This window comes from Sinocyclocheilus rhinocerous, unplaced genomic scaffold (assembly GCF_001515625.1).
Source record: "Sinocyclocheilus rhinocerous isolate Xijiao unplaced genomic scaffold, SAMN03320098_v1.1 scaffold1219, whole genome shotgun sequence".
NCBI lineage: Eukaryota > Metazoa > Chordata > Actinopteri > Cypriniformes > Cyprinidae > Sinocyclocheilus > Sinocyclocheilus rhinocerous.
In genome coordinates, this window is record NW_015634012.1 from 703,042 (window position 1) to 715,952 (window position 12,911).

Here is a 12,911-nt window from a genome sequence, read left to right on the forward strand (position 1 = left end):
GTGAAATTAGTCTTTAATTTACACCAGTCTTTTTGGCCTGAGTCTAACAGACTCAAATATAATCAATTTTCCGCTAGTTCAGTGCACTGTAAAGAAAGATTTTAGAGGTTGTAAATAAAACAAAGATTATTAAAGTATGTTTTACAAGAAAATACTATTTCAGTCTTCTACTTCAATTCAGTGTATTTCAGAAATATCAGAATGAAAATTTTACAAGTAAATCATACCTTTTTTTTTTTTTTCAGCACTCCAGTTCCCTAAAAAAAATTCCATCATCATCTCACAAATAAAATTGTTTCACTTTGCATTCCAGTTAAATAATTAATTGGATTCATTCAAACTGGAAACGGTCGAGTGATTTTGGCAAATGTAGTAGTTAATCCAGGCACTCCATGCATACTGAAAATGCACGCACACATTATATATACAGTATAGGCCTATTGCAAATATATTGTAAGTAACATGGTAGTATGCTTTTCCCAATATAACCCAGGGCTTCTTGCTGCGTTTTGGGGCAAGTCAGCCGATGATGCCGCAGAGCGCAGATGAAAGACATGTAATACATTATTTATAAATGCTAAATAAATAATAAGGCCATTGCCAAATAAAGAGATGCCACCTGTGCATTTTTGTCCACTAAGAATATAATATTATATAAAATGTTGTCTATTCACCAAAAGGCCCTCCTCGGTAATTGTTTATCATTAATAAAATTTGTTGGTTACAAACAGATTTTTGCTTCACAGGATGTTAATTGATGGACCGGAGTCATGTGGATTATTATGATGTTTTAATCAGCTGTTTGGACTCTCATTCTGATGGCACCCATTCACTGCAGAGGATCCATTGATGAGCAAGTGATGTAATGCTACATTCCTCCAAATCGCTCCTGATGAACAAACAAACTCATCTACATCTTGGATGGACTGAGTGAGAGTACATTTTCAGCAAATGTTCATTTTTGGGTGAACTACTCCTTTAAAAAAAAAAAAAAAAAAAAAAATTCACAACCTCTCATGCCTAATTGCTTAATCTAATACTATTAGTAATTTTACTTATGTTTCAAAATGTTGTGCAAAAATAAGTAATAAAAAGTCATTATTTAAACAACTTATCTTTATTTTCATCCACAAATAAAACAGTAATTAGTCATTTCCCGATTGGAATCACTTCTACAGCAGAAGCATTACACAGACCAGACTATACAGAGCAACCTCAGACTCAAAGATACATTACTGAAGCTCTGGGTGCTGCTCATAAATTACAAGTCGGCAATAGGCTTGTGTGGCCAGTATGGATGTTTTGCCTTGTCCAGCTTGGTCTCTGGGAAGGTGTTGTTGAGATCTTCTATGGTCATCTGATCGAAAGGAATCATGTTCCTGAACTTCTCAAGCTGCAGAGGACAAACAGTCAGAGGGGGAAAATAGTAAAATGCTTCATCATTTTGAATTGTATCAAATCCAATAATTTTAGTGATGGGTTTCAAAGACAAATTGATTAGCTAATGTAAATTTTTGTGCATGTGCGTTTCTTCCATTACTGTTAGCTACTTCTATCATTGTCAAGACTACTCAATATTATGGGTTATGCTCAATCATATTTATTCTAAACACATGACAAAAGCCATGGGTTCATGTTCTGGTCTATATGCACAAACATTAAATGGTTTGGCAGTTACATGCACTTTAGACTAATTTGCCAAGATAGATTGGAATAAATTGCCAAGTGACTTAATCAACACAATCATGCTGCAGGTTAAACTTACCGCCTTCTCATACTCAGCAATGCAAGCTTTAGATGCTTCCAAATAAGCAGCTGCGGTTTTGCTCTGAAATAATGTTAAGAGACAACATAATGATATGCAAAAAACTACTGGAACAACCAGTTCTTAAAAGAATAATGGCCTGAATTTGCCTAGTACAGTAAAAGTACCTGTATTTACAGAATGCTGTTAAAATTGTCACGTTTTTCAAAACTCTGATCTCTTCAATCATTAATTTGCATTAGCACTCAAAAATGTTCACTGAAGTATTCAAATGTCTAAACTAGTTGTAGGTAATGTTGCTGTTTATAAACATGTATTATATGGCTGCATATAAATGATCTCAATGATTCTTTGTTGTGTTCATTTAATAAATAACAGTGTAGAAAGCATGTGCTGTTTACTAAACAATAATAATAATAATGATACGTAAATCTAATAGGTTACAGTGGCTGTTGGGTTAATATGATGGATCACCCGATGGGACCTTTGAAACCAATTCAGAGCAAACGCATAAATACTGAAAAACATTAGCTAAAACAGAACAACTGAAGTATGAGGAGAGACTCACGGCCTCCTGCTCCTGGGAATCAATCTTTGTTGTAGTGTAGAAAGCATGTGCTGTTTACTAAACAATAATAATAATGATACGTAAATCTAATAGGGTACAGTGGCTGTTGGGTTAATATGATGGATCACCCGATGGGACCTTTGAAACCAGTTCAGAGCAAACGCATAAATACTGAAAAACATTAGCTAAAACAGAACAACTGAAGTATGAGGAGAGACTCACGGCCTCCTGCTCCTGGGAATCAATCTTTGTTGTCTGAGTGTCTACTGGCTCAGGGACCGTCAATTCAGCGAACTGTAGATTGAGAAACAGGGAGGAAAAAAAGGCTATAAAGACACATAGCAGAAAAAAAATAAATAATAATAAATAAATAAATAACTGAGAAATCACTGGATCTCACCCTCTTCTCAAACTCATCCACCATGCCTGCTTTAGCCACAACACTCCTGTAGTAACTCCAGTTGATGGGAGCTGGTTTCTCTGGCAAGGATGCAAGTCTGCAATAGGGATATGCCGGTATCACATTTTCATGTTGCGATTAATTGCTAATGCTTTTATTACGGTATACGGTATTATCACGATATTGAAATTAAGTTTAAAAAAAGTGCTGTCATAATACAGTATAACAGGTTTAATAACATTTTTCTTATAACAAAAATAACTGAACATTTAAATGCAATAAAGCAATACAGAAAAATGTATAAAGTTAAAAGTTTTACACAGATTAAAGTGCAAAAGAACTATAAAGACCAATAGGTATCACTTAATTATTCACGGTATTTAGAAGTGCCCATGATAACAATATCGTGCATATTCATTACCGTGATATATCGCATTACCGAATACCCGCACAAGTCTAGTCTGCAAGTAAAAATAGTTCAGCACAAATTATAATTGACTTGTTTGATATGTAATGTAATTTCTCTGTAATTTCCTAAATCTAAATCCAAAAACCTGCGTTTGTGTATTTCACCATTTATACACACAACCAGTCAAAGGTTTGGAATATTCAAGATTTTAATATTTTTGAAAGATGTCTTTTATGCTCACCAATGCTAGATTTATTTAATCAAATATACAGTAAAAACAGTAATATTGTGAAATATTATTACAATTTAAAATTGTTTTCTTAAAATATTAAAATATAATTTATTCCTTTAGGCAAAGATGAATTTTCAGCATCATTACTCCAGTCTTCAGTGTCACATGATCCTTCAGAAATCATTCCGATATGCTGATTTGCTCAATTAAGAATGGTTCTTATCAATGTTGACAGGTTTTGCTGCTTAATTTTTTTTTCAGGATGGTTTGAGGAAAAAGTTCAACAGAACTGCATTATTTGAAATAGAAATTGTGTAACATTATAAATCTCTTTGCTGTCACTTTTGATCAATTTAATGTGTCCTTGCCAATTAAAAGTATCTGAACAGTAGTGTATCACAGTTTCCACAAAAATATTAAGCAGCAAAACTGTTAACTGTTAATGTTTGGAGCAGCAAATCAGTATATTAGAAAGATTTCTGAAGGATCATGAGACAGCGAAGACTGGAGTAATGATGCTGAAAATTCACTCAAATAGAAAACAGTTATTTCAAATTTTATCTTATATAATATTTCACAATATGTTGTAAACATCATGACTGAATCGCAAAGCATTGCAATATTAGAACTACATCATGACTGAAACTCTGGAATATCAGAAAAGATCATTTTTGGACTGAAAACTGGACTGAAACTAACTTTGAAACCAATCTATGTAGAAAAAAAAATTCTTAAGTCCTTAAGTACTGATTCAATATCTTGAGAAAGAAGAAATGCTAAATAGCGCATCAACACAGCTTTAGTCAAGTATGTATATATATATATATTTTTTTTTTTTTTTTACATATAGTACACTTATTACCGGGACAGTCCATTGACCTGCACCTGACCTATGGTGTTTTGCTCAAGGGCACAATGACGATGGTTTATGTATCGTTCCTTGCTCTGAAAAAATCAGCACAGCTTTGAAACCACTAGGTTAATAAAATATGTGCTAGTAGAAACTGTGCAGTTCATGTGCTTCATGGAGCGCAGCAGACAGACTCACTTAGCAGCAACAGAATCACTGCGGGTCTTCAAGCTGTTGAACATGGCTCTCTGGTTGGGTGGGACCCTCTCCGCAAAAGCCAGCCAATCGATGGCCTTTACAGCTGCACGGCGCCCTGCCATCTCTCTGCTCCTGTCAAAACATTTCATGCACACACGGTTACTCAGAATGACAAAGATCTTTCACAAGTTTTGCAAACTGAACCAACTGCATGCAAAGCAAATTGTAGGTCCAGCTGTTGTAATAAGACTTCAAATATTTTTTATAATATCTAATATTTTTATTTTGAAGCCAAGAACTTAATGAAGGTTATCCAGATCAACATATTCAACATGTAACGTTACATCTAATTAGTCACAGAATACCAACATAAAGGACTCAGAAAGTCACCAGCTTAGCATACTGAAAAAAAAACTATTCGCATTTAAATAGCTTTCATAACAAAATGAATTGTTTTCCTTTTTTATCAGAAATTAGGTTAATAAGAACAACTGAAAGGAAAAGCCTTCTATACACAAGTGAACAAGACAAGGTCAGCGTATGACTTATACAAGATAAACCCAAATATAACCACCTAAAAACCGCGTCATTTCTCATAAACAGGAAAGATAAAGCCTAATGTTCATTATTTATTCAAATAAAAACAATCGGCGTTGTAATATTTATCAAATGGCTGAATTTCGACACGTACTTACTGCTCAAGGATCAAGCCGCTGCAATGACAGAAGCGTGATGGCAGCGGCAGGAGCGGAAGTGCGGTTAAGAAAGCAGCGCTCGCTACTGACACCCAGCGGACTGGAGAAAAGCCACAACACTGCGATGCATTGTGCTGTACACTAGAGGGCGCGAAACAGACGTGTCGTCCATGACCTTTAGTTTGTGTAGCTTTCAGGCCATTTATAGCAGTCATCAAACATTTATATAATTAAAATCACTAGCCAACTCTTTCAGGGAAAAAGACTAAAATATCGCTGACTCATCCGGCACTGGTTTCTGTGACATTACATGAGGTGATGTTTTAATAAGCAGTGGTCTGCACACATTTAGTCTAAAATATGAAAACAATTTAGCGGTTCATTATATTCTTAAACAATTTTAGCTATCTTTATGGCAACCATGGTGTTCTTGTTATTTTAACATCTTAATAAATAATAGGATTACGGAGCTCCCTCACGTAGTGCTTTCAGAATCTGTGTTTTGTATCATTTTTTATTTTTGTTTATTGATGGAACCTATGCTTACCATGGTAAAATTTTATGGTTAGGCTAAAGGGTATGTCAACAAGGCAATCCATAGAGTAGGCTTACATTTCTCCAAAACACTAAACAAATAAAAAAAATCAGCTGTTACAGCAATTGGATGAGTCAAATATATATTTATACAGACCCATGTAAAACCTTGCAGCTAGACATATCAGGTGTCAATAATATACACATGTTTTGAATGAATTATTTGCATATTTACACTCAACCAAAACCCTTTCGATGTTGCCCCATGGCATGTTGTGTTTGCTCATTTGTTTCTCTAAGTGGATGACGCAAGTCTGTTTGTTGACTATTTTAAGGCACAGCCATTTTGACCTGTGCTGGTCTTAATTTTCACCTGTGGCCGTCTGCCTGTCTGTGACTCTTATTGATTCTCTGGGTCATTCTACGAAATAGATCCCTCTTTTGAAAAGGTGATTTTCAAAGTAAATTTCTTTTTGATTTTTGTTCAATACTGTTTTGAAATATAATTCTGTCTTCAGAAAGGTAACAGGGTATGCAGTTTTACAGTTTAATTTGACATTAGTCTAAAAGCTTTATGAAAATAGAACATGCTTTTGAGAAAATTTCTACAATGCACTTTTCTTTTTTTTAAATTTTACTTATAATGACAATGAGGTTAAAGGGTTAGTTCACCCAAAAATGAAGATTCTGTCATTAATTACTCACCCTCGTGTCTCACACTCAGTGTTGCCAGATTGGAGATGTCCAAGTATCGTACCAGAAGCTCAAAATTATCGTATTTGGAAGAAAATTATCGTACACGAGTCAAACGTACAGAATACAGATATTTATCTAAACCAACAACTTTTTGACACGACCTGCAAATTACCACAATAGATAACTAGGCGTACCGTGTTTACATTGGACGCGAGCAGTGACAAAATACTATAGAAACCATTAATCATTGACTGTTTGCACTGGATGCGACACAACACGACACATCCCCAACAGTAAACCGATGCTTCGTTCTATTTATGACTTATTAAAATGATTTTTAACACTCGCTTTGTCTCGTCCAGTGTAGACAGACTTTAGCTGTTAACTCCACATCTGAGCCGCTGTCATCGGAAGCCTGTGTGTTGCCAGATGTTGAGGGGGTTCTTGCTGTCATGGACCGCAACATAGTGCTCGTTGACTTTAAAGCATGGCACCCTCCTGCATTCTTAACACACTCTGAGGTGTGCACGAGCGCATTTATAGTGGCTGTAATGAGCCGATTTCGTGTATGAATATAGAAGCCCTATGACTACAACTACCATCATTTGAATTTTCATAAAATTATGAAATTATCCTACATTATGGGATTTTTTTCATTATTGATCATACATCGTACAGAGGTCAAAATTATCGTACAAATACTATAATTATCGTACGTCTGGCAACACTGCTCACACTTGTGGACGCGCGTTCATGACAGTACCATGACCTGAGCGTGTGGCGGCGCCGGCGCTGACCCAGATCGGGCGTGATGACGTCTACGCCGGATCTGGGTCAGCTCCGCCACACACTCGCATCATGATACTGTCGTGAACGCGCGTCCACAAGTGACGCAGTAGAGAAAATGTGGAATAAAGTCGTTATTTTTGTTTGCTTTGCGCAAAAAAGTATTCTCGTAGCTTCGTAACTTTACAGTTGAACCACTGATGTCACACGGACTACTTTGTCGATCATCTTGGTACTTTTCTGGACCTTGAATGTGGTAGTTACCTTGCTGTCTATGGGAGGGTCAGAGAGCCCTCATATTTAATCAAAAATATCTTAAATTGTGTTCCGAAGATGAACGAAGGTCTTACGGGTTTGGAACAACACGAGGGTGAGTAATTAATGACAGAATTTTCATTTTTGGGTGAACTAACCCTTTAACATTTTAGGATCAACCCCTACTGACAGAATCAACAAAACACAAGATAACCTGATATACAAAAACAGAGGTGAAATTTGTTTGTCTTTGTAGAGTTTGCTTCCTGATGTCATTATGACAGTTTCTAATTTGTAAACCACATGTGAGAAGCACAAAAGGCACCTGTTTTGTGACCCTTCTGCTTTAAGCAATGCTTAAATGTCTGACTTCACTTTTTGAACTTCATGATATTTTTTTGTGTTATCAGTACATTTCCATGCTTGAAAATATACAAGTGCATTAATCCACAAGCAACCAGCTAAAGAGATCACCCGTTTAAAAGGTTTACCTGACATCCGTCAAATGCTAAAGCACTTAATGCTCACCTCCTGACTCAGCACCACAAACTGTATAAAGCACAATCTTCAATTTCATTCATTATTAATAGTTGAATATTGAAAATTATATTAGTGTATTGATATCTTAATTGAAAATGCATATCAACCCTTTCAGGCACGGTGATTATGTTAGAAACTCTATTCTCATGAAGCCATCATGCCACCACATTGGTATCACCGTGAAATTAATGATGCAACTATGAAATGCATGTATTTTATAAGATAACATGTAATTGGTAAATAAATGACTATGCACTTATTTGATGAAGCAAATACAATCAACAAATGGTTTTGATGAAATATTAAGAGTGCACGTGTTTTTAAATAATATGCATATAATTTATAATAAAAACGTAACAACAAATCAACATAAACATAAAGAATCATCCATTTGATTACATGGTGACATGAAACGATCTGATGCTAAAAAAAATATTATTTCCAGTGATAAACTGTAATACTGAAATAGTATTATATAATTTAAAATAACTGTTTTCTATTTGAATTTATTTTAAAATGTAATTTATTCCTGTGATGGCAAAGCAATCATTTACTCCAGTCTTCAGTGTGACATGATCCTTCAGAAAGCATTCTAATATGCTGATTTGATGCTCAAGACACATTTTTTTTAATCAGTGTTATTACAGTTGGAATACTTAATATTTTGAAACAAAAACAGCATTTATTTGAAATAGAAATCTTAACATTATAAATATATTTACTGTCAGTTTTGATCAATTTGATGCATCTTTGCTGTATAAAAATGTTGTTTTCTTAAAAAAAAAAATCAGTGGTCAAAACAGATATACACTCATCTTATTACAGTTGGAATACTTAATATTTTGAAACAAAAACAGCATTTATTTGAAATAGAAATCTTAACATTATAAATATATTTACTGTCAGTTTTGATCAATTTGATGCATCTTTGCTGTATAAAAATGTTGTTTTCTTAAAAAAAAAAATCAGTGGTCAAAACAGATATACACTCATCAGCTTCATACACTATCACGTGTTTTCAATTCTCATAAACAAACATTAAAATAAAATATTTTATTGAATCGTAAGAAATGACTACGTGCAATTTTTACGATTTTTACTTTAACCCCTTAATAGTGTTCACTGGGAGTAGTATAAGTAACTACCATCAACAAAAAATATGGTATGAAAAAGGAAAAGCTCCTTCCGTATCTTATCATGACGGGATGCTGTGGTTTATTCGCATTGACGTGGGTGGGACTGTCGTTTTATTACGTCAGATTTCGATAGCGTGGCAAAGGGGCAGCGATAAATAGATCATAATGGAGTTTATAAAGTGTGGTCAACAGCAGCACACACGGAGGACCACTAAACGTCAAGTACAGATGTCATCTACGTCCTAAAGGTGAGGAATAAAACATACTGGTGCTTATTTAGTCGCATTCAGCCTAACACCATAACCTGCTGGCTGCTTTATTGGACTTTATGGTGAGCTGTGTGTGTGTGTGGAGCTACATTATGACTGACCGTGAATGAGCAGGTGTGGTGTCTTTATCTTTTGACCTCTGCTTTATTTGCGTTATTAGGATTGGTGGTATAAAAGTGAGATATCTGATCATCTAGATACTTTGTATCGCGTTTCGGAGAATCAAGGCACTTTAAATTGTGTAATGATCAAATTAATTACTCGCGCTGTGCCAGTATGAAACAGCTGATAGCCTCATGGAGACAGGTGCACGAAATATCAAGCGTATAAACGAATAAAAAAATCATTTTCGGTTGTTTGAGAATGTTACTCGCAACGCGTTACGGGCCGTGCGGATTACTGGTGCTTTTCAGGACCTGATTGTGCGCGTGATGCTGTCAGTGAACGTTGGCTTATTAAGAACAGTCACGGAACAGAAAAGAATTATAAAACTTTCTTGTACATTGTACTATCAAACGTATGCCGCGTCAAATTCTTAATCAATCAATCAAATTAAGTCAAATCAAATTGTCACCATTCATTATTGTAGACTGCAATGATGTTTTATATATCAAACTTTTTTTTGTTTTTGTCCTGGTGTATTATAAAGAGACAGCTGTGATAATGAAGTTTTGGGAATGCGGAACATATGTTAAAATCTGTAATACGAATAAAATGGTAAACAATAATAGATAAAAATCTTTCAAACAAGGCGAAGTGAGGAGAATATGAATTTGACATTAATAATGGACAGTGTAATGTCATATATATATATATATAGTTGATTTTAAGCACTGCTTTTTTGCATACAGTGCATATTTAACATGTGTTTAGATAGTACTGTAAAATGGATGATAATTTGCTTGTTGTCTCATCCCTGTAGGCACTTGAGTGAGCAGACATAATGACAGAGGGTGTGGAGATTCATCAGGCCCGGGCAAACAGCGCTGATGCTGCCACAACTGCTGTAATGCAGAGCAGGACGTCCTCTCTGCAGGCCGTAGAAACAGATCCTGGGTCTGAGGAGCCAGACCAACATGAAGAAGAATCCTCCAGTTTTCCAGAGGTGCAGCATCATTCCACTGGAGGAGCGGAGGACAGCGGCGGTGGCTCGGTGGCACCTGATGGTGGCTGGGGCTGGGTGGTCGTTGCAGCTACTGTTCTGGTCTTAGCGATGACTCTGGCTTTCCCTTCTTGCATTGGGATATTTTACACAGACTTGCAGAATGACTTCCAAGCCAGCAACACTGAAATGTCATGGGTGCCAGCCATCATGATAGCAGTGCTCCATGCAGGCGGTAGGGAGGGATCTCTAATACTACTGATTCATGTGTTTGATGCATTAGTTTGCATTAGTTCATCCACGCTTCGTGATGCAATCCTCACGGTGCTCCCGCATTCACCCGCACCACAGGGTCAGATACAGTATTTGAAAAACACTTCTATCAAGTTACTGTTCTTAAACGGTTGTGCAACACTGATCTGTTTCATAATATGAAGCGTAAACACACACAGAGGTCAGAGGATGACAGTGGGAGTTTTGGCCATCGTAAGTGAGATTTTAAATCGTAAGGAGTGTGCATTGATATATCACTTCACAGGGAAATGTATCCAGTTATTGCACACCATCCCAGTCAGTACTAACTCAAAGAATAGCTGACGTGGTGAAAAGGATTTGGGGCACCGGGATTTTTATTCAGCTTAATACAGCTTATTCATCGTTACTAGGCAGCTGTGCTTGAGGACAAAGTACACCAGATATGCAGCCATTACCATCCATTACTTTTACTTTTACTTTTTTACTTTTAGTCATTTAGCAGACGCTTTTATCCAAAGCGACTTACAAATAAGAAAAAGTAATTAAAACTAAAAGCTAAAACTCTATAAATACTATATATATACACACATTTAAGAAAATAAAAGAAATTAAATAAAAATGACACACAGAGGTCAGAAGATGACAGTGGGAGTTTTGGCCATCGTAAGTGAGATTTTAAATTGTAAGGAGTGTGCATTGATATATCACTTCACAGGGAAATTTATCCAGTTATTGCACACCATCCCAGTCAGTACTAACTCAAAGAATAGCTGACGTGGTGAAAAGGATTTGGGGCACCGGGATTTTTATTCAGCTTAATACAGCTTATTCATCGTTACTAGGCAGCTGTGCTTGAGGACAAAGTACACCAGATATGCAGCCATTACCATCCATTACTTTTACTTTTACTTTTTTACTTTTAGTCATTTAGCAGACGCTTTTATCCAAAGCGACTTACAAATAAGAAAAAGTAATTAAAACTAAAAGCTAAAACTCTATAAATACTATATATATACACACATTTAAGAAAATAAAAGAAATTAAATAAAAATGACAAATGCATACAACAACATTTCAAAACTAAAACATTTAAATGAAAACAAAGAAATAAAGCTAAAAACAATTAAAAAATATTAAAAGAACAAAAAGTATGAGTATAATAATGATTCTAACATAACACTAAGCCAAATACCAAAAAACAACTACATATGGTGTATGTACAACCTCACATATACATATACATGTACATATATACAGTATAAATACATTAAATATATATATATATATCCAAATAATGTTTAATCCTAGAAAGCTATTATTATCAGAGGACACGTGAGCATAGCGGTTAGCAGATCAATGAATGAGAGGGCAGCGTTACCAGAGTTGCCCATTTACCACACCTTGTTACAGCACAGTAGGGCTATTGCAAACAGAAACAATACTGTATTACATAGATGTTTCCTGTCGGCTCGATTTTTGAGTGGACTTTGCTGTTCCGATGAGCATGAACGGTATATGAGTGGAGCACTCACATGGGCCGTGAGCGACTGAGCGGAGCACACACACGCATAGAGCGGGATAATACGCAGAGCGTCACACCACGTGAAAGTGAATCCTCCTGAGCGGTGAACTAATTTTCGGCAGCCGGAATTTCAGTGCATCTCTAATTATTGGCGACATCAGAAATGGGTATGGGTAAACCTTATGAACTGAAACGCTTATGTTTGGCCAGACAGCCCTGAATCAGGCAGGAGGTTGTTATTATATTCCTGAACTGACTCTGGAACAGACAAGATACCATTGTTCTTCTTTGAGAAAGGTTTATTTGTCTTTCCAGCCCTTTCTCTTTGCTGTCAGCTGGTCAAGTTAGTGCCAAAGACAATGTTAAGGTGATCCTGTGAGTTTGTTTTTACGCAGTGCTGTGACGCCTAAAGCATTAAAGGGGTCATATGATGCGATTTCAATTTTTCCTTTCTCTTTGGAGTGTTACAAGCTCTTGGTGCATAAAGAAGATCTGTAAAGTTGCAAAGACTAAAGTCTCAAATCCAAAGAGATATTCTTTATAAAAGTTAAGAGTCAACCACGCCTACCTAAAACGGCTCGTTCTAACACACCCCACATACCTACGTCACTATCTGGGAAGAGTTGCATAACGCCGCCCAAATAGTGACGTAGGTATGTGGGGGCGTGTTAGAACGAGCCGTTTTAGGTAGGTGTGGCT

At 36.0% G+C, this 12,911-nt stretch overlaps 2 protein-coding genes across 6 annotated transcripts in view; one reads left to right on the top strand and one right to left on the bottom strand.

Moving 5' to 3' along the window:
* Window positions 1-1,098: 1,098 nt before the first annotated feature.
* atp5pd (ATP synthase peripheral stalk subunit d) lies at window positions 1,099-5,221 on the bottom strand. Of its 2 annotated transcripts, none has more exons than XM_016558821.1 (6): window positions 5,118-5,221; window positions 4,423-4,554; window positions 2,734-2,830; window positions 2,556-2,627; window positions 1,766-1,828; window positions 1,099-1,393 (listed from the first exon to the last, which is right to left on the bottom strand). In XM_016558821.1, exons 2-6 carry the CDS (start codon window positions 4,542-4,544, stop codon window positions 1,262-1,264), a joined length of 486 nt encoding a protein of 161 aa, XP_016414307.1. In that variant the 5' UTR covers window positions 4,545-4,554; window positions 5,118-5,221; the 3' UTR covers window positions 1,099-1,261. The 2 variants fall into 2 exon arrangements, with proteins under 2 accessions (XP_016414307.1, XP_016414308.1); XM_016558822.1 differs by having other exon boundaries at window positions 5,114-5,210.
* A 3,952-nt stretch (window positions 5,222-9,173) lies between these two features.
* Window positions 9,174-12,911, top strand: part of LOC107744965 (monocarboxylate transporter 6-like) — a 9,160-nt gene continuing 5,422 nt past the window's right edge. Inside the window, exons 1-2 of one of the 4 annotated variants that reach the window (XM_016558790.1) lie at window positions 9,174-9,312; window positions 10,256-10,670. In XM_016558790.1, the coding sequence (XP_016414276.1) occupies window positions 10,277-10,670 (394 nt within the window). In that variant the 5' untranslated portion in view covers window positions 9,174-9,312; window positions 10,256-10,276. The other 3 variants (XM_016558793.1, XM_016558792.1, XM_016558791.1) reach the window with 3 other exon arrangements.